Genomic DNA, 26,746 nt, shown 5'->3' on the forward strand with positions numbered 1-26,746 from the left:
CCTGCAGCCAGAGAGGGCAGTGCACGTTTGTCCTGCCAAATTTCCAGGCTGGCCACCCCAGAGCAGTGGGATGGGGAGGGAGGGTGATGGACACTGTGCAGAGCGGAGCTGGCTCTGCAGGCTCTGCAGGGAGAGCCTGGCGAGGCACAGGCACAGCTCCAGCCCAGTGTGCCCCCGTGTCCCCTGTCCTGCCTGAGCCCAGGCACAGCCCCAGCCCAGTGTGCCCCCGTGTCCCCTGTCCTGCCTGAGCCCAGGCACAGCCCCAGCCCAGTGTGCCCCCGTGTCCCCTGTCCTGCCTGAGCCCAGGCACAGCCCCAGCCCAGTGTGCCCCCGTGTCCCCTGTCCTGCTGCCGGCAGCGAGCTGAGCCCAGGCAGGGAGAGCACCCAGGCAGCAGCGTGGCTGCTCCACAGCCTGCAGCTGGAGACTGCTCGGGCTTTACCTTCAAAGCTGTCCTGTCAAATACAAGGTCTTTTAAACATCAGAGGGATAAAGTTTCTGACTCTGAAGGGCTCGTTCTCCTCTCGGTTCTCCTCAGTCAGAAGCTAAGCCCACCCGACCCCCACAGTGAGCTGGCTCTGGGATTGCTGCCCTGCTCCCTGCCCCGTGATTTGGGGGTGCTCCTACAGAGCAATCTTGATTTGCTCACTGTTTGTCGAGTTCAGTTTCCTGTTACTTCTTTCTTCCATCTCACATGTCTTGAGGCTTTTGCTGTGTGGCAGTGAATTGAATCTTATGAACTTAAAAGAAAATTGTGGTTGGGACCTGGAGAATATTCATCTGTTGCAGAAAATGCTGAAGTCTGAACATGTGAGAATTGAACTAATGAGTTTTCCCCTCATTCCAGTCCCTCAGTCTCTTTTTTAGCCATACCTTAATTGCAGTGTTTTCTGACAAAATGATCTTAGCTCCTAAAATTTTAAATGTGTGTCTTCATTTCATTGCTTGTACTTCCTTCTACCAACACAACAAAAGAAATTAAGATGATTTACAAAATAATGTGCCGTTCTGTCATCTTACTGTCAATAAATAAGTACTACACCTAAATCTAGTTGATTTCTAAAATGAAAATTCATTACATTTCTGGAAACTTGAACAATCAGCTCCATGCATTTTAATTAGATTGCCTGTTTTTTCATTTATTACTAATACAGTCCTCTTAACTATGATTTATTTGTTAAACAAAGTGCCATAATCCGTCACTTATTCATCTTAATTTCAGCAAAATTAAAGTAGTCGCTGTTATATTACACCTAATTGCACTTGCAATGAAAAGAACGGAGATGTTAATCAAAATAAATTGAAGATAAACAATAAAATCATTAAATCTTTGCTGCAGTAAGTGTAACTAATCAGTTTTGACTTGAAGCGACCGAACACAAATAATGAATCTGTCAGTGAAGACGCGCTCATTAAATCCAGCCTGGCCCCGCAGCCCCGGCTCCGAGGGGACAGCGGGGACACCGGGCACCTGGGACAGCGCTCGGGGCTGGCTGCCCACACACTGCCCCGTGCTCAGGCCAGCAGGCAATGCCACAGGTACGCAGGAACTCCGGGAAGCACCGCCAGGAACACCCTTTGTTTGGTTCAGCACCAGCAGGTCAGGGAGCACAAACAGGGGGAGAGGGGAAGGAAACCCAGAAATTCAGAGAGGGGAAGCCCTTGGGTTTCAAACTTATTAGAACTATTAGTTTCACAGCAGAGCAATGAAGTTGGCCTTGTGTTAAATGCTATATGCTAAATAATATGTCTTGCACCAGTACAGGATGCTGACTGCAGCCCTGTGCTGTCCCCACGGGGCAGGGACAATGCCTGGATTAGCAACGGAAGCTGTTCATGGACCCATTGTCCTTCCACCAGTTCCCACTTCTGGCCTCCCCACCTCATTACAGGGGCCCAACCGGGCACTCCACCTATTTCCAGATATGTTGGTACCCTGGCAAGGAGTCCTGTGTCTGAGCAGCCTGGTGAGCCGAGCTGGAGCAATCAACACGTTCTACTTCAGCTTTTAAATTGTTTGTTTAATGATTTCAGTTTCCCCAGTGGAGTATTTGGGAGAAATCACTGGTGAGCAGGAATTCACATGGCAAGGAGCAATTCCTCTTAAACCAGTTTTGTGTGCTGTGCTTTTGTCTGCCCTGAGCCAGCACGGAGTGCAGGCAGAACATACAGGCAGTGGCCCTTGGCTTCAGCCACTCTGAACCAGCTCGTTATTTGCTGAACAGTCATCAGTTCCTAAATGGAAGATATTGCTTTGTGGTTTTATGTTTTCCCTCCCTCTATTTTATCAATCATTTTGCTTTTTTACAAATCTTACTGTCCTTTGTCTAAATCATTTACTTAAGCAATATAATTCAGCTTACAATGCTGATCAGCAGGAAGGATGTCTGCCTTGCTCCTGGAATCACAACATAACCAATTAACATTTCACAATGCTAATGCTTTCTACTGCATACTGAACAGTGGTCACTACAAATCATACAGGGATGTTTAACAGTTAATATGCTCTAGCTCGAGTACCTCGGGGACTTACACATATTTTTAAGTTTATTTTTTATTATCTTTGGATAAGAATCAGACAAGATAACCCAGTGCCCTCTGAGCAGAAGGCTAATTTCAGCTCAGTTTTCTTCTTTCTTTCTGTTTTTCTGGGTATAGTTCATATTTGGGCCTTATCAAAAGACAGTGATCATGGGACAACAAGGTTTCACAGCCCAAATCCAGGGTTGAATGACTACTGAGCAAGTCTTTTCCCCTCTATTTTTTTCATGCTAGTGAGATTTGATATCTGTGAATAATAACCTTTTAAATAAAAAGTCTGGCTGGTGGACCTTACATTTAGTTTCTGTTCTGCATCTTTCCAGCATTTATAATGTTTAACTTGGGACTTGACGTCTCTCAAGGCACTCATTTGGAATGATTTATATGGGCTTTGTTAGTTCAGTAGCAGGTGGGTAATTCCAGAAATTAAATATTACCTGTTTTTTACTGATATAACTATAAGCACTTAACAGAAGTAGTAAATATTACTATTACTAATTTCTAGAAAAGGTAATAAAAATACAGACTGAAAAGTGGCTGGCAGAACAGGAACCAGGTAATGATAAAAAATTACCCAAAGGATGGACCTGATCCTTCATTAGTCAGAAACTCCTCCTGAGTGCAGTGAAAATCTGCCTTGCATGGAAACGGTCGAGGGCTCTGGAGCTGTGGAGTGGCCTGGGCAGAGTTAACCTGGGAATCTTATTCCAGTGGCTTTCAGCAGGTCTCTCAAAACTTTCCCCAGTGGGAGTGGCACTAACTGCCCCGTGTGGGGAGCTCTGCAGAGGAGCTCAGCACTGAGTGGGCCTGGCCAGGGCAGTCCCTGTGCTGCCTGGGGGTCCCAGTGCAGGACAGGGGCTCACCTTCACCCCTGCTGCACCTTTCTGGAGCCAGGATGCTGCAACATTCAGGCCTCTCAGTGTACTACCTTCTGCTTGCTCCATACTTTAACTATCCTTTGTCATCGCCTTTGTTTTGTTTTGTTTTGTTTTTAATGTAAAGTGTTTTGGACGTTCTTCAAGTAAAATGCATTTTCAAAGCAGAGCATTTTCAGACCATCCCTGGTGAGGAACCTGAATGACATGCAGTATGTACACAGTGGTTAAGGAATGAACAGGGAAAGCCTGCAGAGCAGGAAAGATGGGAGGAATTGTCTTTAGTCCCATTCTGAACAGCAGATGATGGTGAGATATCTACGAAGACATTTCAAGAAGACAAAGTGAGATTTCAGTTCAAATAGAAGACAGGTTTGGAATAAATAAGTGGATCTGACAGTTGGCAACATAGGGATGATAGTGAATCTGTGTTTGACTATGAGATTACATCAAAATAAGATTGGATTGGAAGGGGGAGAAGGCAGCAAAAATATAACTTTGCTAAATACCTTCAGAGAGTTGGAGATGTGATGTCAGGATGAAGGATAAATGAAGAAATTATTAGAGATGCAACTGAAGAACCATGAAAAGACAGGGTCAGGGAAATCAAGGACAAGATGTCAAAATCTAGAACTGAGTCAACAATTCTGAATGACAAATATAAAGGCAGATGCCATTGGAATGGCAGCTCTCAGCTTTCACAGAGCAGGCTGGGCTGTGCATGGATCAGACTAGTGCAGGTATTCACCATCAGAGTGCTGGTCTGGGTGCAAGCACAAAGTCAGTTCTGGGTTTGAACCCCCTCCCCAGACGGACACATGGCCCTGGGTTTGTGCCCCTGTGCAGCAGCAGCTGGGGGCCAGGCAGTGACTGCAGGGAGCAGCACACCCACAGCCACTCTGACACAGGGTAGCAAGGCAGGTAACACAGGGGAGATTCTGCACAAATAGAAACATATTCAGCTGTATCAGAATGTAATTTTGAGTGTAATGATGTAACAGATTATAGTCTTGACAAAGGAATAGAATTAATTTGAGTGCCAGGACCTCTCAGTTATGGAACGTTAATTACACACACTTGAGCAACATGTGCTTTCCTGAGAAACACTGCACGCTCCCTTTCCCCAAATGTTTTTCAGAATATGCTATGCTTTTTTCAATGAACTACTGGATTTACTACTGGTTTTTCCATTACCACTTTCTAACGTGATTCATAAGTTACTAAAATTTCCTTTAACAGAGGTAAATACCCAGTCTGATTTCACTTTGCACAAGGAATTAAAATTTAAGCGAGCAGTGTCAAGTTTTGACACTGCAAAACAGACAGTCCTCCCCTCAGACAAAATCCAAAGATCCTGAAGTCCTTCAGGAGCTTTGTGGCCCATGATGAAGTGTGCAACAGAGAACACAAAGGTGGGAAAATTCATGTCTTTGCTGGTCACCTTATACCATCCTTAGGTTCCTTTCCAACAGTTTGTGGTTATCTTATAGATCACCACTGACTCAAAAACATCAGTCTCTTACAGGTTCACTTTACAAACCACAGAACTTTGCCACCTACTTTGCTGGTTCTGTAAACATTTCACTCTACAAGGAGAGCATTATCTAATCTCTAAACTGCAACCTAACTGTGAAAAGCAGTGTCTTCTGCAGCCACCCAGGAGAACACTGAATGCCACACTGCATCAGGAGCCCAGCTAACCCTGCAGCCTGGCCCCAGAAATGGTGAGCCCTGGCACAATCCCCAGGATGTTCTCCAGGGGAAACCCTTCTCAGCTCCAGGTAGGAGGGAGGTGGCTCATTCCTCCTCACCTGTGCAGTAGTTAATGGTAGTTAGTATCCTACTACCCCTTTATTTTCTGTTCTCCTACTTGCTTCCTCTGCAGCCATTTTTAGTTGGAAACAAGTACATTTGAAAACATTTCAACAGCTTCATAGATATGTTGGAAGTCGTTATACTGGGGGGCTGGAGAGCAGGTTCTTTCAGGATGGGTCTCAATTTTGATCACATCATCCTAACCTAGGGGATGGGCAACTGTACAAACTGGTTTTTATTGGGTATGTACATGGATCTCTGTGCTGACATTTCCAGAACTACCCTTCACACCTTTTAGAGGATAAATGCTCTCTACTTTACTATAGGTACTGATTTTAATCAGATTGTCTATTCTTGGTGGTAGTTCAGAAATTTCTTCTGAAATCCCCTTAGAATTTATTTATTTACTTTCCAGTCCTAGAAGCCTATTTTTATTTAATTTATGAATTTGTTCCAGCACATCTTTTAATTCCTGTGTTTGACAAAACCTCCTCTATATTACATAACAGGAGGAAATTTGGTGTATCTATTTTCCCCTAAATTCTATGTGGAAATGCTAATGCAAACAAGTCATTTACCTTCATTTCAGTGCCTCTGTATTCTCATTAGCTTTCTTACTTTTCTACCAAATAGCCCACTGGACTTATAAAATCTCTTGCAGGCTTGCTGCCTCTTAATACTTGAGAAAATCTTGTTTTCATGTCAGGCTATCTGCTCCTCAAATCCTCTGTCATCCTTCTAATCTCCACTGTGTCTTAGCCACTGTATTTTATCCCCCTTGACTTCACAAGTTAAAATTCTACCTTCAGAAAAATACATTTTTGACTATACAAACTTGTTGAACCTTCCCATAGCCCTATGGCTCATTTTTGCTTGTCAGCTTCCTTTTTTGTTTGGGATTATGCTGCCTCCTGTTACACTGTTATGGTTGCTCAAGTAGCCTCCATGCTGAGTCTAAGGATTTTAATTTCCTCACTTCTGACTTTAGGGTCTTTTTAACTAGCTTCCTCATTTTTTGTACAATCTCTCCCCTGAGGATGTTGAAGTTAATTATATTGTGGTCACTATTACTTAGTGGTTCAACTTTACTTACTTTATAAACTAACTCCTGTGTATTACTTGAGAGGCTTTTCTTGACTTAGTTCTTTATAGCTCTGCGATTACAACAACTAACATATGTATCAAAACATTTTTAACATCCTTGCAGAACTAACTGGAAAGCCCAGAAAAAGGCAAGTGCTTCCAGGGGAATTAATAGCAAGGCCCAGGAGCACTAACCCTGCTGAAATGCCACCCAGCCTTCATTAACTGTGGGACTAGAACAAATCAAACCCTTTAATGACGGCTCCATTTGGAGGCAGCAGGACAGGAGCACTCTGGTATCCCCACCTTATAATTTTAAATTATACCACAAAAGTGTCAGAACCAGATTCAAAAGAGCATTTCCAGCAGGACCTTCCCCCCATTTTAGAGAAAGGAAATGTATTTGCTGGCTTGCAACCCTGCCTGCTGCAGTTTACTATTAAAAGTGTCTCCACTGAATTGGGAATAGGTTGGCATTTCCTAGTTCAGGGTATCACCTCATTATAACTTGATACAGTTGCAGTAATTACATAAATAAAACTGGCTTTTTGAGAAGTATAAAATGAGTGACAAGGTTTAAGGAAGTGCACTTTGGTTTATGTTTGGGGTTTTTCTACCCCCCAATATGGAATGGAATCATTAGCATCAAAGATCTAATTAAAGTAACATCTAAAAATAAAGTAGCAATCTTATTTTTCTGAAACAATACCTATGCTTCCAGAAGAAAGCTCTCCTGTACTGTGAACTTGCAGTCTGCCAAGATTGCTACATGTTTAAAAAAATTAAGTAAACAACAGACAGTAATAAATGACAATAAACAGACAATCCCCAAATTGGTCAGGAAGCCCTGAATTCTTTAATAAGATGAGCAGGGCTCTTCCCCCTCCAGGTCCTGGACAGGAGGCACATCTCATCTGACCTTCTGGGACAAAAGGGGAGCACAAACAAGAGTGGACAGGCCTGGAACTTACTCACCCTTGTGTCAATCAGGGCAGCATTGCTGATGCCTCCTGACCATCAGTGGGCAACCAGTGACAGGAACTGGGGGGCCACCAGCTCCATTTGCTGGCTGGAAGTTCCCAACAGCTACTGGCTGCCCAGAACCAGCTCTGGCCAGAAAGGTACGTTGGAATGGCATGCTTCAGCAATCATACAGAATTACACTCACATAAAATGAGTATAAATTACATAAGACTCAGGCCCCTACTATTTAATCACTGTTATGCTGTTGAAGATTGTAATAATTTGCATATTTGATCAGTTTTCCACATAGCCATATGAATTAAATCTTGATTTTAACATTAGGTAGCTCAGTTTTGATATCAACACATACTTTCTCATTGTTAAAACAACCACCTTACATCACAGAAGTGCTATTTGATGTTTTCTGAATAACAATTTAAAAATAATAGCTTATGACAACATGTTGTCTGATGACAGCTTAATAAGTAGCGGGCCATCAATAGTTATCATGTTCCCCCATCCTATGGCAGAAAGGATAAGCAGATTCCCCCTTAGAAGGGCAGTGAAGCTGACACTGCCAGTGGTCTTTTGATATCTGGTGATTGGAGTGATTATATTTGAAGCCCGGCTCAAAACATGCTTTAATTTTATATAAAAAAGTTGTTGTAATTGCTACTGAAAACTCAAGAAGGAGAAATCTGAAATTAGGATCCCATCAACTCTGTGAGACAAGGAAAACCCAGAGAAAATAACACAGCTTACGCCAACATTTCATACAAGATTTTATTGTTTTTATTTTTAAAAAGAGTGTAACAAAATATAAAATCATGTTTCAAACAACAAACATTACCAAGTGAGAAACGCTGTGTTTTATAAATTCCTTGTTCTTTTGTCCATTCATTCGTTTGTTCACACCTTCCTTTCTTACTTCTTTTGTTACCTCTTTCTTTTTCCTTCCCTTCCTTTCATGCTCTCTGAGTTCAGCAGCTTAAGCCAGGCACTGCTGTACAAGAGTTTAGTATCATCTGAAGTAAGTACTTCCCTCTGCTCCAACAACTTACGTCTTGCTGTTCTGGATTTCTCCTAAGTATCCTTGTTCTTCCAGGCTCATTAGTAACTTAGAGGGACTTGAATGTAGCAGTCTGATTTACATCAGTGATCTTATTCCTTTCAGCTCAGGAGGGTTGTCTTTTCTGTGACAAAGGCTATCGCACATATGAATAACTATTTTCATACTGGGCTTTTTTTTTGTCTGGCTGGAGTCACACCATCACAGATTTTGCCTGACAAACCTGCCTTTGCTTTATAGAGCAGTAACGGTGCAGTCAGCACTCTGCCATCACAGCACGGGGAACAGAGAAGAGGAACTTAGGTCAGTTGCTTCTTTTTTATTGGCACATGAAATAGTGTCTTCAACAGCTTCAGAGCAAGAACCAGCCAGGCAGTGTGTTTGTGTGGGAAGGCTGTGCCGTTCCAAGGAGCTACAGCCAGAGGATTTCTGCTGGATGCAAGGAGGGACACACAAACCACCCAGGAAAGCAAATCACTGAGTGGGTAACCCACTGTTGTTACCTACCTAGTGCTAATTGAAAGCTGCTTGGGTGAAAATTTGGAGAATGAAATATGTGTGAGACATTATCAGGTAGCACAAACACAGGAGTTCTGTTAACTCTGGCAGCCTGCAGGACAGGGAGGATAAATCTGCAAAGCCAATCCCATCCAGGCAGAACTGTATCAAAACCAGTCAGGACCAGTGCTGCAGACCCTTGGCTGTGCCTCACAAAGACAGGTATTTCCTGCTTTTCAGAAGATTGGAGTGCTCCACTACAGCCTTCCTCCCCTCCTTCTCTGTGTTCTTCCTTTAGTCCCCCTCTGGTACCTTGGGTACCACACACGGGGGTGTTCATGGGCCAGCTCGAGGTGCTTTGGGGGTTTTAGTCCCTCGGGTCTGCAGTTAATACAGAAAGCTCTACAGAGGGCTTCTGGCTTCAAACTTGGATTTGCATCATCTTCAGCAAATCAAAGCTGACCTGTGAGGAATATGGCACATGGAAGGTTTGACCTGAACATGACATAGGATGTACAGAAAAAACCTGGTACCAAAACAGGGTTCCCTTGCAGCCAGTCACGGGTTGTTTCCAAGGACATGTAGTACCCTCACTAGTTGCTACCAATATTCATATTTATGTTTTATGTATAAGAATCATTTCTTCATAAAAACCTGTTCTTTTCCAGCAGTCCCAGTTGAATAGTGATGGACATTGATACTTGGAGGCATGCAAACTATATAAGACAAACGTGCATCGCTAGAAATAGGGATGCATTTCTGCTAAAACAGAATGTAACATTTTCAGATATATTATAGTAATTGTCTGTAAGAAAAGAACTTGACAACCTATAGAAATCTTCAAAACTTGGAGTGTAAATTTTGAAAATGTCAGATAAAGTATGGTTAAAGAAAACGTCTTCAATTTAAAAATGCACTTACAAAATGTATTGCCATATACAGTTCTAATTTAATTTTACTTTGGTAGGTAATTGTCTCTTTATGAAGAAAATGTGAAGTTGCCATGCTGAAGGCAATAATGAAATATGGGTCTTCAAGACAAAAACTGCTGTTCTTGGCTGGAGAGTGCTCTGAGGCAAAGGTGATGGTAAAAGCTGAAGACATTTATAACAGGAAGAATTTCTGAAATGATAAAAGATTACATGATACAGGCAAACAGAGCAGGTGAGAATAAAAGTGATTGTGGGGAAGATGCTGGCAGGAGACTATGAAAACTGTGCCTGCTTGCACCAAATATGTAACAACCAACAAAGGGTGCCCACTCTCTTACCACAATACTTCTCTAAGCCCTGACCCCTTGATGCTGAATTGGCTGCTTCTCTCTTATGCAAACAATGGAAATAAGGAAAGAGAAAAAAAATTCTGACAGGAAAATCACTGCACAGTTCAAGACAAAGAATAAGTAGTTGTCATGGCCATTTTGCTGGTTTCCCCATAAAATTAAATAACCAATTCTTGTTAATCATAAGATATTCTGATGGGGAAGATGTCATCTGTTGAGAGAAATGTTTGCCATATTTAGATCTCCTTTCACTAAAAAATGAAGAGGTCATTTCAGGTCAATCATCCAGGGCTCTTTTCTTTAGGGGAATGACTCTCCAGCATGGCTCATTATATTAAAGGATTTCATGGGCCTGAGTTACAGCTATTGGTATAATCACAGGTATCAGAAATAAGAATAGTTATTTCTTATTTCTTTGTGAATGGAAAATGAAAAGGTCATTCAGTGTATGGTACTTCAAACACTTGAAAGGGAAGGTATTTTACTGCTTACTTAGCTTTTTAAAGGAAGCCTACAGAGGGTGGAAGCAAGGACAGGTAGCCTGAGAGGAATGCAGAGAAATTGTCTGAAAAGCCAGGGATCAGGGTAGGAAAGCTATAGCCCTGAGAGAATTAAATCTGGCCAGAGACATCAAGGGCAACAAGGAAAACTTCTATAAGTACATCAGTAAAAGGAAGAGTGGGGCAAATGTGGGTCCTCTCAGGAAGGAGGGGGGGACGTGGCTGCCCAGGACGTGCCCAAATCTGAGGGAAGCAGTGGCTTTCTTGCCTCCACCTGCAGCCCCACGTGCTCCGGCCACTCCGCCCAGCCGGCAGAAGGCAAAGGCACTGGAGGGTGAAGAACCAGCTGCTGGGGGAGAAGATCAGGTTGAGACCATCTGAGGAAGCTGAAGGTGCACAAGTCCATGGGAACGGACGAGATGCATCCCCAGATCCTGAGGGAACTGCTGGAAAACATTGCTAAGCCACTATTCACTGTACTTCAGAAGTCATGGCAATGCAGCAAAGTTCCCTCTGATGGGGACACAGGATGCTCAGTCTCACCTCTGTGCTGGGCAACATCATGGAACACGTACTTTTGGAAACTCTGCTAAGGCACAGCAAAAACAGGGAGGTGCTTGGTGACAGCCAACAGGGAATTGTGGTCAGTGGCTGGGCTCAGTGTCCAAGTGGAGACCAGTGCTCAGTCCCCCAAAAGCTGCTACTCAGAAGCAGCACTTGAGGCTGAGAAAATATATTAATTTATTGGAGGCTGGGAGAGAATTCTAAGTGCATCCACATTCTTACACTCTTCCTTAAACATCTGCCAGTCTCCAGTTTGGGAGACAGAATGCTTTTGATTTAACTCTTTGGTTATGTCCTTATAACTGGATTTTTTTTCTTTCTTCTTTTTTTTTGATCAGTTTTTCTATTTTATTCTGTATTTGTCATAAATCGGTTTCGCTCTGTGCAACTACCACTACAGATTATTGTTTCTCAACTTGTGATGGAAAACAAGTCACTGTAGTCCATTTCACCCATATAAGTAGGTACACAGGCTGATTTAAACATCTCCCATGTTTCAGGGCATAAATTAATGTCTCTGAGGGTAACCAGCTATCCTAACAATGCCTGGTGAATCCCAGTTTGGGAGCATTAAGAACAGACTTTTCTCTAAAGCAACATATGTGAACACTTGCAATGTTTGCAATGACCTGATCTGTAACTCATGAGGCTTATTGTTTGATAACCACAAGAATTACAAACTTGAGGCTGATGGAGTAATTTCTGCTTCACATTTAGGAAATATCTTTAATAAGCTTTCCATCAGTTTATACACATTGGTAGAGATTTTCCTAATATTCAGCCACTGAGAAATTAGGAAAGACGCACATGAACATTACAATCAATATGAGTCAGGTAGCAGGATATTCTCTTTCAAGGCATAACCTTTTAGCTGAAGCTTTACCATTGATCTCTAAAGTCAGCATTTTCCCCCTGCCACTCCCCGTGGCTGAGCTGCAGCAGGGCCAATCTCCCCAGCACACTCAGGTGACAGGATGCTCCAGAAGGGCTGTCACCGCAGGAGAGGGAACAGTAACTGTGTTCTCATGGAGATTGGCTGCTGGGGGTGTGTTACAGATGAAAATATGGGCTCAGCCACACTCCCCAAATCCTTCCTGGAGTGCACAGTATCAGACCTCTATTTCTGTGGTATTGAACTAAGACTTTCGGGTCAATCTGGAAGCATTCTAAGGCTTTCACCAAGCTTTTAATTCCTGGATTATTTTCTTCTGGCTGAAGTTTCCCTTCTGCTTCCCTTTTGTTTGCTATTAATGCTCCATCTCTTCTGGGAGGGCGACTCAGAGTTAATCAGCTCATCTATTCTGAGGCAGTGCAGCCCAGGCCAGGCCAGCAGGCACTGCTGGAACCCTCGGCTGTCCTCGGGGGCTTCGCTGTCCCACTGCCCTGTCACTGGGACACAATTACCACCGGCCAGCAGGCCCCCTGCAGACAGGGGCACCAGCAGCACAGCGCACAAAATGGGACCGGGGGGACCTAATGAGCTGCTTGTTTACATAAGTACACCAGGTAAAGCAGGGGAAAAAAACCACTCCACAGCTTGGAACACAAATTAGGCAGATAGAGAGAACTCCCTGCACTTGAACAGGAGCATCTACATCGTGTTTAACGTTTTTGTTTTCCCGTCGGCTTTTGCACAGAAAATAGTTTTCACGATTTGAATAAATATTTAAATATTCAGCACCTATTTAGTTGAAATTTTGAATGAACGCTCCTATTTTATTATTGACATTTGGAGAGTACAAGCTGTGTTCTGTACTCTGCATTCTGGAATACATCTGACTTTGCTTGTTTCATATATACAAAATAAAGTGGAGTGCACATACAAATTCCATATTGAGAGTCTGCTTTATCCTTTAACTAGAATAAATTCTGGACACTCATCCTCTTGTCACCTTTCTGGTTTCCTCTGACCTTGCATTACCAGATTTACAAGCTCACATCTGTTTTATTAGGCACTCTTTTAAACTGGAGTTTCCACAGAATGAATTTGCAATGCTCGTGTTGCCAGACCCATTGCTGCATCTTCTGCAGCAAGGACAGAACCTTATAATTTCCATACACATTCCCATTTATTTTTATTAATCTAACTCCTCTTTATTAACTGTGAGCTTGAGGTAGGTCATCCTCTTCTTGAAACACACAACCATATTGTTTTCAGACTGACTGTCTCATGCTTATCACATAACCCATGTGCCTGTAACACTTCCTGCTCAGAAGTTCAGGCATACACCTGCACAAGATCCAGGATCAGTCACCTACAAAATAGATATTTCACCGAGACATATTTAAATGAAGTTACCAAACACTAATTTTGCAGCCACTTTTCCTGGCATTTATTAGTTATCAGCCACTATCAGTTAGTTCATCCACCACCTCAGCTATCCAGTCCAGATCTTGAAATCCAACTTTTATACCCTATTTTTCCCCATGCTGGGGCGAATGCATACTTGTTAACCACTCATTTACTCTGTGAGAGGATTTAAATTGCTCATTTGAATCACCCAGCACTTTATTCCTTAGTATGTCCAGTCTAAAAACCATCAAATATAAACCAGCCTCCTACTCTTGCACACTACATTATCCACATTAAACATTCACTAGATCTGTTCATATCAGAATCTACCAAATCTACCAAATCCTTAAAATGCACACTAAACAGAACAGAGCAAAACTAAAACTGTGAGTCTGTGGCTTTACCTCTTAAATTTAAGGGCAATCCCTGTTCCAAAAAGGGTGATGAAATTTAAGAAACTCTCTTAGCCACTCCCAAAATGTTGTCATTTCACACTGCATCAGCATTGTATTTACCAGCTTCCCTATTTTTTTCCTCATTGCTGACCATGGGGGTTTTTTTGCTTTTGTAACCAATTTTAATGACATTTTTATGAACTTACCTTCATTTGACCATTATAGGTATAACCCCTAGTGCACTGATTGGTTCAGTTACAATACTCATGGTCTGAACACAGTAATTTCGGTGACAAAGCTCCTTCACATGGCTGCGGGTACTGGTGTGTGAGACAGGGAACACCAGCCCAGACCAAACAGTAACTCAGGCCAGGGCACAGGTCCATCCCCACCACTGCTCCAGAACGCCGAGGGCTGAGCTGACACCCAGCTCCCGTGGCAGAGCTGTGGGTGGAAGCACCTCATCCCGAGTACTCAAACCAGTGCTAGAAACACTCCTCCTCATCTGCCCAAACATCTCTTCGACTTACTGTAACTGTGAACAAATCCTCCAGGACTTCTTGCATAAATGTTTAACATGTTTTATATTTACTACTTGAACGAGGGTGGTATGATTTCTCCCACCCAGCCTCTCTGGGGAGCAAATGGGATACTAAAGTATCTCAAACAGGATATCCTCTCTCTCTCCCATCTTTCTAGCTGACCAGACTCCTCAGCCAAGCACCTGGCTTCCACAGTGATTTGCAGTTTAGAGGCCTTCTTAAGCCAAATTACCAGGTCTTTCATTCCCCACTGCAGATCACCCCCAACTGTAAAAAGTTAGAAATTTCTAAATTATGTTAGAAATTTTCCAAACCTTCCTGAAAACTTCTTGTAAAACATATTTAATAAAATTGTTGGGTACCTGTTTGTTCTTGTTGGCCAACTCCAACACGAGCTGTCTGTCTGCGGTTTCTGAGCCAACGCGAGCCGTGTTTCCAGCAGACTGCATTCCATCTCTCCTGCACTTTCTGAGTAGCCTCCAGTCCCCTTTATGACCTTGCTTGGGCTGGTGATCCTTTCTAGGTCTTTCCTGGTCTCCGTGCCCAGCAGTGCACAATGTTCTGTCGCAGCTCTGTGAGGGCAGCGCTCACTGCTCCTGTCTGCACCTTTTTCCTCTGGCTCCTGCAGTCCCTGGGCACCGCATGAGAGGCGATACCTGGGCTCGGGATATGCTGGCAAGGCCTGTCCGAGGGTCCCTCACGACTCAGTCCCACTGGTGGGCAGGGAGGCGAGTCCTGCCCAGCCCCGGGTCATCCGGGCGCCCTTCAGCCGCTGAGGAGCCCTGAGGGGAGCGGGCCCGTCCTGCCTAAACCTCCCTGAGGGGATCGGGGCTCCCGCCCAAATGTCCCTGAGGGGAGCGGGCCCGTCCTGCCTAAACCTCCCTGAGGGGATCGGGGCTCCCGCCCAAATGTCCCTGAGGGGAGCGCCCAGTGCTGCCATCGCGGATCCCCGGCGCCCCCGCTCACAGAGCCGCTGGATGGGTCAGGCTGGAAGGGCACCTGCGGCTCCGCTGGTCCCACCTCCCAGCTGCAGCACGGCCATGCCGGCGCACGTGGCACAGGACTGCGTCCAGAAGGTTCTGGAACATCCCCAGCGAGGCAGACTCCGCACCCGCTCTGGGCAATCTGTCCCAGCGCGCGGTCACTCCAACAGGGAAGAAGTTCTTCCCCGCGTTCAGGCGGGACTCGCCGTGCACCACTTTGTGCCCGCTGCCCGTTTTCCTGCCGCCCGGCACGGCGAGCAGAGCGCGGAGCCCGCGGGCGCTCCCTCAGCCGCGGCCCCGCCGCACTACAGCTCCCGGCAGCCCCCGCGCCGTGACTCGGCCGGGGCGCCGCGGCGCGGGCCGGGATGGAGTGAGGGGCGAGCGGCGGACAGAGCGCGGCCCTCGGCCCCCGGCCCTGCCTCGCTCCACACGGGTCTATGCGGCCCCCCGGAGACCATGGGATCCAGGATCAAGTGAGTGCCCCCCGCGGCTCTGCGGCCCCGCTCCGGGCCCTCGGCAGAGCGAGAAGGGGACTGACTTCCCCGCCCTCCCTGCGCTCCGGGAGAGGCCGCGCGGGCGGGACCCCGCCGAGCCCGCGGGCCCCGGGCAGGGCGAGGAGGGGGACAGGGAAGGGGCAGAGCGCTCCCGGCCCGCGGCGCCCCGGGACGGGCAGGACGGGCCGTGAGAGCCCGACCCCGGCGGGACCCCCGGCCCTGCCCCGGGAGGGGCGAGGTCCGGCCGTGCCTCACACCCACCCCGGCACCGCCGCCCGCGGGGCGGGCGGGGAGCGCAGCGCGGCGTTATCGCTGCGGGCCTGGGCAGGGCGGGGGTGCCGCGCTGGGAACATCTCCACGGCCGGCACCGGCGGCGTCCGGGGGCGGGGAGCGGTCCGGGGAGCTCAGAGCTCTTTGGCCAGGTCAGAGTGCGCTCGTGGAAGCACCACGGTCTGTCCGGGAGACCTTCAGACTGCATCGGCAGAGGGGCTTGGGGGAAGGAGAAGAGTGGTGCGAGTGATGAATGTGTTGGGCCTGCAGATCCATGCTCTCAATGTTTTTTTAGTTTTCAAAAAACTGGTGGTTGATTTATTGTTAAGCCCTGTTGGTATGTTTGGTATTGTCATGTTAAAGGTCTCAGTTCATTCATATGCCATTCCAGGAAAATTCAGTTCCTCCGAGACAGGCAAAGGTGTAATGAAGCCATCACCAAGCAGGGAGTGCTGACATCTCTGTGTGTGAAAGGGTGATAAAGGGGAGAGACCCAGTCAGGTTCTGGTTTATTCAACAGTTTCAGCAGGTGCTGTTGAGCAATTGTTCTTCCTTCTTGAACACAGTGATCTTCAAGGTTACCTGGAGTTTTAACTTTTCCCTTCTTTTGTTTAACTTGAATACAGGACTAGAGGGGACATAGGTTGTGTGATGACACATCTTCATGTTCCCAAGCCCACGGCTGGATAGACATACACGTGTGTTTGTTCAGCCAGGTGTTTTAGGAACATGTAAGTGGATAATGAGTGTTTATAATGATGGCACTGAGGCAATTGGTTGATTCCAGAAAGCCTTCCTGTGGGCATTAGCTTTGCACTTTTTTGGCATATGTGTTCTCAGCTGTTGCTACAAAGAAATCAAAGCTTTAGAAACTAGTGAAACTCTTACAGTCAAGTGCAGGTCTAAGACTGCTGGTATTTTTGGCAGCAGAGCAGGCTGCATCTCTAACCTGTGCCTTCAGATCTCACAGTGGTCACCCTTGCTTGAATCGCTTCAAGTTCATGATTCAGAATGACTCCTTAGGATGACCTTTTCTTAAATCTATTCAAAGGTTGATACTTACTTTAAAGGCAGAGGGGTTTTGTGTGCATACCAAATTCATAAGCTGTGTTTACCATCTTTGGGTTTGTGATTGCTAGTTGGAATTCAGCCTTTGAGTAGACTTTGCTGAATGAGAATGCCATCAGGCAGGGGAGATACTCCAACCAGAAACTGGTGTCAGGGAGGAGATGTAGCCATTAGAAATGTTTAGTGCAGCCAGTGGACTTTAGGACTTTTTCTGTGCAAATTCCTTCAGTGTGAACTTGTCTTTCAAGATTGCAGATAAAACCCATGTCTTTCCCAGTTACCAGGAAAACACAGGTGATAACCCCAGATAACACTGCTTTTCATTCTTCTTGGACTTTGTGAGAAAGCATTTTGGCCGTTGAATGATTAAGCAACTTTGCCTTGAGCTACACTTAATAAATTGCTTTTTTCCATTTTGGACAGAACACTGTGCCCAACTAGAGTAAGGGCAAAACTTCAGTCTTGAAGTATATTAAGAATGAGAGAGCCTGTCTGAGTAAGAGGCTTTTTTGGTTTGCTTTTCTGAGCTGGATGTTTAATCCAGCAAAGATTTTAAAGTTGGTAAGTAGCTCCCTTATTGGGGCACGTTGGGAGTGTGAATGAGAAAACTGTTTGATAATTGGGTGTGCTGAGAGACATCTCCTTTAGGGGTGTCACCAATATGTGCTGGAGCCCCAGTAAAAAACCAGTCCTCAGATCTCTTGCTTCTTGCAGTAGATTGATAACTGTGAGGGTTATTACACTCCTGGCACGGGCTCCCTTGCACACACTGTGATAGACTGTGCAGGGAACCCGGGCATATCTGTCAGTGAGATTGCTGATGGGTGCATAATAATGAGTCATCTGAGTGAGAGATTGCTCAGAGAAAAGTATCAGTGGCTGCATCAGACTGAAGTGAAAGAAATCAAGGAGTTGCCAGCAGTCCTGTGAGCTCTTGGCTTCTGTGTAGCTGCAGGCGAGAAAGCAGGTACGGTGAGTGTTTGGGTGTTGGGTTACAGAGCTGGGTCAATCTGTGTAGGAGCCTGGCCCAGACCGTGCCAGTGCTCGTGCCAGCCAGGGAGGGAGGATACAGGATATAGGCTATAGGATAGCAGCCTCATTAACCTGCTGTATCACTGCTCCATAGCCTTTGTACTCCACCTGCCAGGACAGAAAGGATCCTTGCTTCCTTTGTTTTAAATAAGGTGTCAGTAGCAATCTGTTCAGCAGGATTCCTCCCCTGTGACAACGCTGGGCAGTTCCTTTCCAGGGGTGCTTGTGTCTCACTGCTGACACAGGAGATACCCCATGGACACCTGGGAAAGCTTTCAGATGTTTAACAGAAAGTTTACCACACACTAAGATGGGATATTATCTGCCTAGGGAATACCAGGCAGAAGAAGTTAAATACATGGAAGTTAATCAAGGCTTCAGTTGCAATCTCTGAATTGAATTAGCCATTACAGATTTCTGCTAATAATTTTATTTCTGCGAGAGCTGAGCGAGTAATCTTGTTACAAGACAACTAATTATCAGGCAGTGTCAGGCTCCTCTCATGCCTCAATTTTTAAGTAGAATGATACTTTCTGTCATAAGTGCTATTACATTGGGAAAAAATGCTCCTGACAGAACTGAAATAGGCTGTAGGTATGTAAGATATGTGCTTCCATCATACAGCTTCGGAGCAGGACTTGGTTTAATTTTATTCTGCATAAATCTCTTACAGTTTGGTAAAAACTAAAATTTTTCATAGTAAAAGGTACATAAATACTTTATTTGAAATATTATATTACTTCAACTTAAAATTGAATTTCTTATTGATTGCTTAGAAGTTATTTCTGTCCAAGATTTGAAGTAATTCATACAAGTGGCATTTATCACAGAAGCATTATTTCCTCATACAACTCCTTCCTAAATTTCTATTTACAAAGGAGTATTGCATTTCCTCCTGAAATTATCCAATTCTCAAATAAATGAGTGTGGTGGGTTGACCATCTCAGGCAGACCCAATACAATGAGGTATTAAGTATTTTTGTACATACGTGTCCTATGCTTTTTCTTTTTTATTGCATCTGTATATTCACTTGATAAGTGACTGAGGGTCTGTGAGTGATTCTGGGGAGGAAAGAAAACTCAGTGTGTGTGCTTAGGGCTCTGCTGCTGTGGAGGGTTGCAGGGGGTTGAGGTCTCAGTGCCAGGCACAGGTGGCATTAGATGTCTGCAGGTCAGTTTAACAGTCATAAAAGTGGACTGCAGAATATACACATTATGATCATGTTTATGCTGTATTTGCAAACTGTATGAAGTCTCACAGTGACTTGTTTCCTTAATTCCACTGCAAAGTTATAAACTATCCCCAGTCCAACAATGGCTTCATTCTCATACTGAGGTGTTGGTTGTTGAATGCAGCCTTTAATACCGAGTTTCTCACTTGGCAAAGCTACCTCAGTTTCACTGTTCATAGAAATCAATGGACATTTGTCAGGGAAAATTAAAATACAAAATGTAATGTCTTTTTGTCTGAAAGTTTTGGTGTAGTCTGTGCTCCTGGCAGCTGTGTGACACAGTGCTTTCACTAAGGAACTGGAACACGGGCTCTAACATAATGCTAAAAGGGTGTTTGTTATTTTAACCATTAGCTGTAAAAATATTATAAAATTCATAAACTTTTAATTAAGGAAACAGGGTGCTAAAAATAAAGACCTAGACAAGGAGGGTATGATAAGGCTGCCCAGCAGTATGTGTGAAAGGAAAAACACATTTCTGTGGCTATGGGGTATCATTCCATCCTCATCCTGTACCATGATTGCTGGAATGTGGCTAAACCCCAGTATTTGCAGCAGATTATGGGCAGCAACTCGAGTAGCACAGCGAGAATTGTGCAAGTTTGGTTTATGTTGCACAATAACAGCTGACTTTGGATTTCTCATAACCTACGAATGCAGTTTTCTGAAAAAGAAAAAAATCCAGCTACTTAAGACAAATCAGTTGGGAACTGGTGGCAAATTAAATTACCATTAATTGAATTGTGAACCATTGTTGCTCCTGAGAGGTGCTCTGTAAAACTGAGGAGTGTGATCCTGTGCTACTGAAAGCAGTGGGGGCTTTTCTGTCGTTTAAATAGGTGTGGGGTTTGGCTTAGAGCCACTTGAGTTAGACTAAATGGGCCTGGGGCATGGCTAGAAATGTTTTCCTTAATCCCTTTTGCTGTTAAAGTAGGATTAAAAATAATAGAAATTCTCTGAGGAGTAAGCTGAACTCGCCATGTTTATCTGTTTGGTTTCAGATGTTGGGTAAGATGAGTTTAATTTTTTAGGTCACTGTTCAGTTAGGAATTCTAGCATATGTATTTGTGGGTCTTGTCATTATTTTCATCCTTAGCTGTAAGGGAGTTACAAAATTCACAAGTTAATTATACCTCAGCAATTTTCTAATGTTAGATCGTTTGCATTAACACATAGGAGACAACATTATCACTATGCAGCCATAAATTTGGAGCAGTAATTATGCAATTTTGATTCTTGACTTTAACCAGAAAGTCTAAGAATAAAGTGTCACATGTTCAGACCTGCAAAATCCTTATTTCAGTAACTTAACAATTACAGTGTAATGTGTGATTCTCTTTAATCTCATAACAAATTTCTGGAGTAGCTAAAATTGTTAGTCAGGGACTAACTCAAAATATTCTTTCTTATTTAATCACCTGCTGCCTTTGCATCCTCATTACATTGTGAAATGTAATTCCAGAGCATCACTCATGGAGTTACATTAGTAAGGACCGAAAATATACACTGAATGGCTTGTTTGTTTGTTTTGAAGTAATATCATCAACTTTTTACTTTTAGTACCGGTGTATTTATAATTCTTGCCCAGAGTATGTCTCTTTCCTCAAGCTTTATTTATGTTTTGTAGCTCAGTTTGGTGTTGGTTTTGACTATTTTATTTCCTTGCATCTGGCAAATTTCTGGATTCAAGGCCCTGGAGTCTCAGGAGGCCAAACCTTGTGCATTTGTAATATTGTCCAGCTCGGCCTTTTTTTGACAGAGATAGAAATATTTTGGCAGGTATTAAGAAGGGGAAGTGTCTTCCCCCCAAATACAGCTGCTTAACTTTCTCAGTGGTGTGTGCATGAAATGACTTCACCTCCTCTTGGCTGCAGCTTCTTTATTTTTCCTTCTTCCTGGGCAAGTAGATGTCATGAAGTTGAACTCAAGGGTCACAGTAATGAAAATGTGAATCTGGGTTGCTTGTTCCTTGTTGGACAATGTGACTGGTTTCAGTTTGGTGAAAAGAGTATCCAGGATTTTTTTTTTTCCTGAAAAAATCCCTGTGTTTAGCACAAAGGTGATTTAATTTGTCATTTGGAAATAAGGTGAGGTGAAAAGAACTTGCTTTTCTAAGTTGCACATGTGATAAAATGTACTGCTGTGGGCAAGAACTGGCCTAACCTGTCTCTGTGTGTGAGCCCCTCTCTCTGAGGTGAGATCAGGGCTGGGGTTTCCCTGGCTCTTGTTCCCTGTGTGTTCCCAGAGTGACTGTGCAATGGCAAGGGCACTTAAACCACATTCTCAGTGTGCTCTGTGCTTTTCTCTCCTTTCAGACAAAACCCAGAAACTACCTTTGAGGTGTATGCAGAAGTGACCCACTCAGGAATCAGCTGCCTTGGGAAAGGTACTGCTTTGCACTGTCATTCTGCCTGTTTATTGTTGAAACTGTTGGTAAGAACCATGTTTTGGGAGATCATGAAGTATATTTAATACTATGCTTTTCTAGCTCTTAGAGATATCCTAATCACTGGTTTTGTGGAATCCTGTACAGTTAGGACTAATAAAGAGAAATTCTTGCCTCTGTCCCTGATTGTGGGCAATTTTCAAATTTCTTTGACTGTTTTGCCCTTTTTTTTGTCTCTTAAAATAGAAATAACTTTCTTCATTAGGTTGAAAAAGTGCTTTTTCAGCTTGGTATTTGCTACTCATGTAAGAAAGGGGTAGTTAAAAATAAAAAAAATACTCTTAAAACATCTCGTGTGGAATTTATTTTTACTTCCTCTTTCTTACTTGTCTACAGAATTATTTTTATCTGTTCCCAGAATTCTTTGATCAAGTGACTTTATCTGGAAATAAGACATGGACACAGCTTGTGATTTGGTTAACTGTTTTTACCAAACACTGTTGTCCTGCCATAATTATACAGGTGTTTTTTTCTGATATGGTTTTTGACAAGTATTCCAGTGTTTATGCTGGAGATGTCCCGTGACTGCTGAAACCAACACCTAAGGGTATTGTGAATTTTTGACTGAGCTCTTGTGTAACCTGAGGAACTTGATCAAATAGACAGGGAAAGCAAAGGCTGAAATTCATTTTCCCAGGATTCAGTTCAGTCTCTAGAATGCTACAGAAAGGAGGGATGTCAGCATTAAACAGTTATGATTAGTCAGCATATGCTGAAGTGCTATTTCTTTTGTCAGTTCTGGGGTGATCCCATGGGTGCTGTAGATATGGTGCAGTGAACCAAGAGACAGTTCTGATATCTCAGTGGCTGGAAAGCCCCTTCTCTCCTGCTCTGTCTGCACAGAAGTCCAGGAGCTGCAGCCCTGGCCTGGCCTGCCAGAGCCTCCCTGGGAGCTGGGGCTGGAGCGCAGGCCTGGCCTGCTCTGTGCCATCCCAGCTAGTCCAGGGAACTGCAGGAGCCCTTTAATAACTGCTCTTTGTTTCTGCACATCTGACCTGGATTCTAGGGCCAGAAAATCGGAACAAATTTGACCATAAACATTACATTGTACAGTACTAGTGTCTGGGTATAATCTTCTCTTTGAAGTTTGTTTGCATCCCCCTGGAGGGATTAATTCCCTGCTGTGGGAAGGTGGGTTAAAAAGCACGGAAACTACTTTACAGGTTTTTAATTGGAGAATTTAGTATACATTTTGTTCTATAAACCAACTGATTCTGTGGGAGTTTCACTTAGTTGTGTTTTTAGGTTTGTTGGATGTACTTCTAGGTGCAAAATCTTCAGAAATTCTTTTTAGGGAGTAAAAAAAGTTCTAAAAGTTGTTTTTGCAACTCATGTATTCTGAAGTTATTCATTCTCTCTGGGTATTCTTTTAAGAGATTTTTTCCCAACCAATTATTTTTGTATTTAAGAGGTGCCCTTTATTCTCAGAAGCCTTAGATTTGTGTATCCCCAAATACTTTGTCATTTTGCTTCAAATGAAGATTGTTTGATTCTCTGCAGTGTCAACTGTACTTAACAGCTGTACCCTGTCCCAGACAAATCACCATTCCAGAAATGCAGACCTAGAGACCTCCACAGAGCTTCCTTCTGCTTCTTGGCTGGCTGTTCTTTGCCCGAAACCCAGGAATAGGGATCAGGTTTTATTTTTGTGCAGTCAGGGAATGTGTGGGACATGGCCAGGAGCAGCTACTGTTAAGAAAAGCAAAATGTATAAGAGGTGTATAAGGAGCAAATTATCAGGCAAGTTTGAAAAACTATTTCTCCCCATTTAATCAATCCCCAAATTAACTAAGACAACTCTTTTTTAAGTCCATGTCTCGTGTAATAGTGCTGTTGGTACTTAAAATGCTCTTAATTCTGATATCAATCTTCTGACCCGGTCTCGAGGAGAATGAATTGCTCCAAAGCTGTAACTGTCCTGGTGTGGGGGATTGTGTGGCTTGTGGGATGGTACAACTTGCTCTGTTTTGTGATTCCAAGCTTGGGTAGCTGTCATGGACTAACCCCAGCTGGCAGCTCAGCCCCACGCAGCCACTCGCTCCCCCAGCCTGGTGGGATGGGGAGAGAACTGCAAGAGGGAAAGTGAGAAAGTAGCAAAGGGTGTTTGCCATGGGAGTGTGGAATATCAGCTGGAATGTAAAGCTTTAATATGTTTCCCAGTTCACTTGCATCCTGCTGAAATGGGAGGCACTGTCTGGTGTTCCTAACTCCCCACGGACAGTTGTGCATTCGGGTCACGTTACTGCTCATGGAATTCACAGCCTTGCATTAAATGTTGTTTGGTTCATAACTGTTGAAATGGATGAAAACAGCATTTTCCATTTGCTGTCATATAGAATTATTTAGATTGGAAAAGACCTTTAAGATCTTTGAGTCCAACCATAACCGTGACAGTGCCAAGGCCGTGTGCCCAAGCCCTGTGTCTGCACGTCCTGTGGATCCCCCCAGGGGTGGGGACTCCACCAGTGCCCTGGGCAGCTGGGCCAGGGCTGGCTGTGGAAGGTTCTCAGTCACCAAGACAGTCGACTGCAGAAGGAAGAAACCTGTTCTGGGCTCCAAGGAAGATGTCAAACTGGCACCAGTTCAGTGGGGGCCGTGAGGACGGTGAGCTGGAGCACTTCACTGTGAGGAGACGAGTGCTGGGCTGGGTCCAGGGAAGGAGGAGGCTCCAGGGAATGGAGCAGCAGCTTCCACACCTGTGAGGAGTTCTCTGGGAGGGGACATCCAGGCTCCCCACAGTGGTGCCTGGCAGCAGGACAAGGTGCAGTGACAGGCTGATTCAAGTGAGCGTGTTCACCAGGAGGAGTCACGGATCAGAGCAGGGCACTCGCAGGGTTGTGCATCCCCATCCTGGGAGCTTTTCAAGACCCAACTGCTTCACAGCCTCAACAAGCTGGTCTGACCTCACACCTGGCCCATCTTTGGCAGGAGATTGAACTGGAGACCTCCTGAGGTCCTTTCCAACCTGACTTATCCAATGATCCTAAGGTTTGATTTCTAGAAAGGTAAACTTCAGGATCATCTGGGAGATGCTTTGTATGAGGTACAAAGAGAAGAACTTCATTGCAAGCGAAGACGTTGAAAAGGCAAACGTTGTTTTATTCCAACCCAGGCAGGACTCTGCCAAACCACACTGAAATGTGGGAACTGAGAGAGGAAATGATCCCTGGATCAGCCTGCTGTGGTCTCGCTGTCCTTTCCCCTCTGGATTGTTTAGCAATGGTGCTCATCTCTGCTCAGCATTGTATGTTTTTGGCACGTGAAGTCTTTGGTGTGCTTTACAATTCTGGCATTCAGTTGTATCTAAGGGCTGTGTTTGTGCTTTTCTTTGTTGGGTTCACAGATCTTACTTGGAAACTTATGGATTTTTTGTACTGAGTCACTTGAAGTAAACGGGATGTCTTTGTTTTGAGAGCTGTGAAGCAAGAAAGCTGCAGCTGTGACTGGGAATGTTAAGATGAAAATTCATTATTAAAAATGCGTTTCCCTAGGAGAAGGGGATACCAAACCGTTTCTTTGCCTGGTGATTGTGGTTTCTGTGGCACCTGGGAGCTCCCCTTGGCTGGCTGAAGCTCAGTCAGTGTGTGTGGTTTCCCTGCTCCCACCCTCTGCACGCTGCCTGTTTGTGTTTGGTTTGTCCAGGAGCTCCTTGTTCATCCCTGCAGGCCTCCTGTGTTCCCTCTTTGCAGGATGTGCTGCTCCCGAGCCGGGAGCCTTCTCACCACAAGTGAGAAGCAGCAAACCAGAATAGAAAGAGCAGAGTCTGTGTTTTACAGTGACAGTACATGGAATTTATCCAGTGAGAAATCCGTGCTGTGTGTCAGGTGTAAGGATGTCAGGGATAGGAAGTTACAAGTCTGGTGCTTCTCACCAACTCCCACACGCTTACTTTCAGGAAAAAAAAATAGTCATGGTTTGATTTTAAAAATGAAATATTCTAGGGAAAATATTGACCAATAGTGAAAGGAATTAGTTTTGATGGTCAGTCTGTGCCTTTGCTGCGGGGTCTCACACTCCCTGGAATTGTTACCTACTGGGGATAATTCGAGAGCAAGAGAGAAGCTTTGTGTCAAATACTGCTCTTTTCCTGGATCTCTTTTCATATTTTTAATCTTTGTGTAAAGGAAGGAATCAAAGTGTTTTCTGACACTGTGATTTGTGTATTTGCCGTGACATCTCATAACAGTGAAACTTCCCAGAAATGGAGGCAGTAAATTACAAAGAGCTTGGATTGTTTCTTTTACAAATGATAACTGCTTAAGCACTTGAGCACTTCTGGAAATCCAGTTCTAGCCTTTTGATACGTTGTAGGCAAGTGCATTGCAACTGTTTCCTATTTTTTTAACCTCAGCTGAAAGATTGTTTTGACTTTTTTTGAGATGCAGAAGTAGAAAGAATCTACTAGCAGTTTTTGTTTAAATACCCTTCTAAAGAAAGTGAAAGCTTACTACTTGTGAAATTTTTCTTTTAACTTTCAAAGCACTTTGTGATCTTAAAACTGCTGCAGATCATTCATCAGAAATAGGATGTGACAAATTTAAGGCTCTGGCTGGACCCCAGCCAAAGATTCTCTCTTGTTAGATGGGGCTGTGAGGAGAATTGTAGTCTGACTGTCAAACTGTTCATGTAGCAAAAGAGAATTTGTTAGTCTAAAGTAACCGATCAAAATAGTCTCTGAAGTGAGAGCATTTGAAAGTAAATGCTCACAAGAGTAGGACACCCCCTACACCCCTGTCTGGGAGGACGTACCATGCTTTTGTGTGGGGTTTTTGTGTTCTTGCCAAAGCAGACATTATAAAAGTA

At 44.2% G+C, this 26,746-nt stretch overlaps 2 protein-coding genes across 7 annotated transcripts in view; one reads left to right on the forward strand and one right to left on the reverse strand.

Moving 5' to 3' along the window:
* Positions 1-15,338, reverse strand: part of LHX2 (LIM homeobox 2) — a 48,088-nt gene extending 32,750 nt beyond the window's left edge. For both annotated transcript variants that reach the window (XM_064676591.1, XM_064676590.1), the window contains exon 1: positions 14,781-15,338. In XM_064676591.1, the coding sequence (XP_064532661.1) occupies positions 14,781-14,867 (87 nt within the window). In that variant the 5' untranslated portion in view covers positions 14,868-15,338. The remainder of the gene's footprint in view (positions 1-14,780) is intronic.
* A 379-nt stretch (positions 15,339-15,717) lies between these two features.
* DENND1A (DENN domain containing 1A) overlaps positions 15,718-26,746 on the forward strand; it is a 152,995-nt gene continuing 141,966 nt past the window's right edge. For all 5 annotated transcript variants that reach the window (XM_064676561.1, XM_064676563.1, XM_064676562.1 and 2 more), the window contains exons 1-2: positions 15,718-15,874; positions 21,813-21,883. In XM_064676561.1, coding sequence (XP_064532631.1) covers positions 15,858-15,874; positions 21,813-21,883 — 88 coding nt within the window. In that variant the 5' untranslated portion in view covers positions 15,718-15,857. The remainder of the gene's footprint in view (positions 15,875-21,812; positions 21,884-26,746) is intronic.

Source organism: Pseudopipra pipra, chromosome 20 (assembly GCF_036250125.1).
Source record: "Pseudopipra pipra isolate bDixPip1 chromosome 20, bDixPip1.hap1, whole genome shotgun sequence".
In the NCBI taxonomy this organism is placed as follows: domain Eukaryota; kingdom Metazoa; phylum Chordata; class Aves; order Passeriformes; family Pipridae; genus Pseudopipra; species Pseudopipra pipra.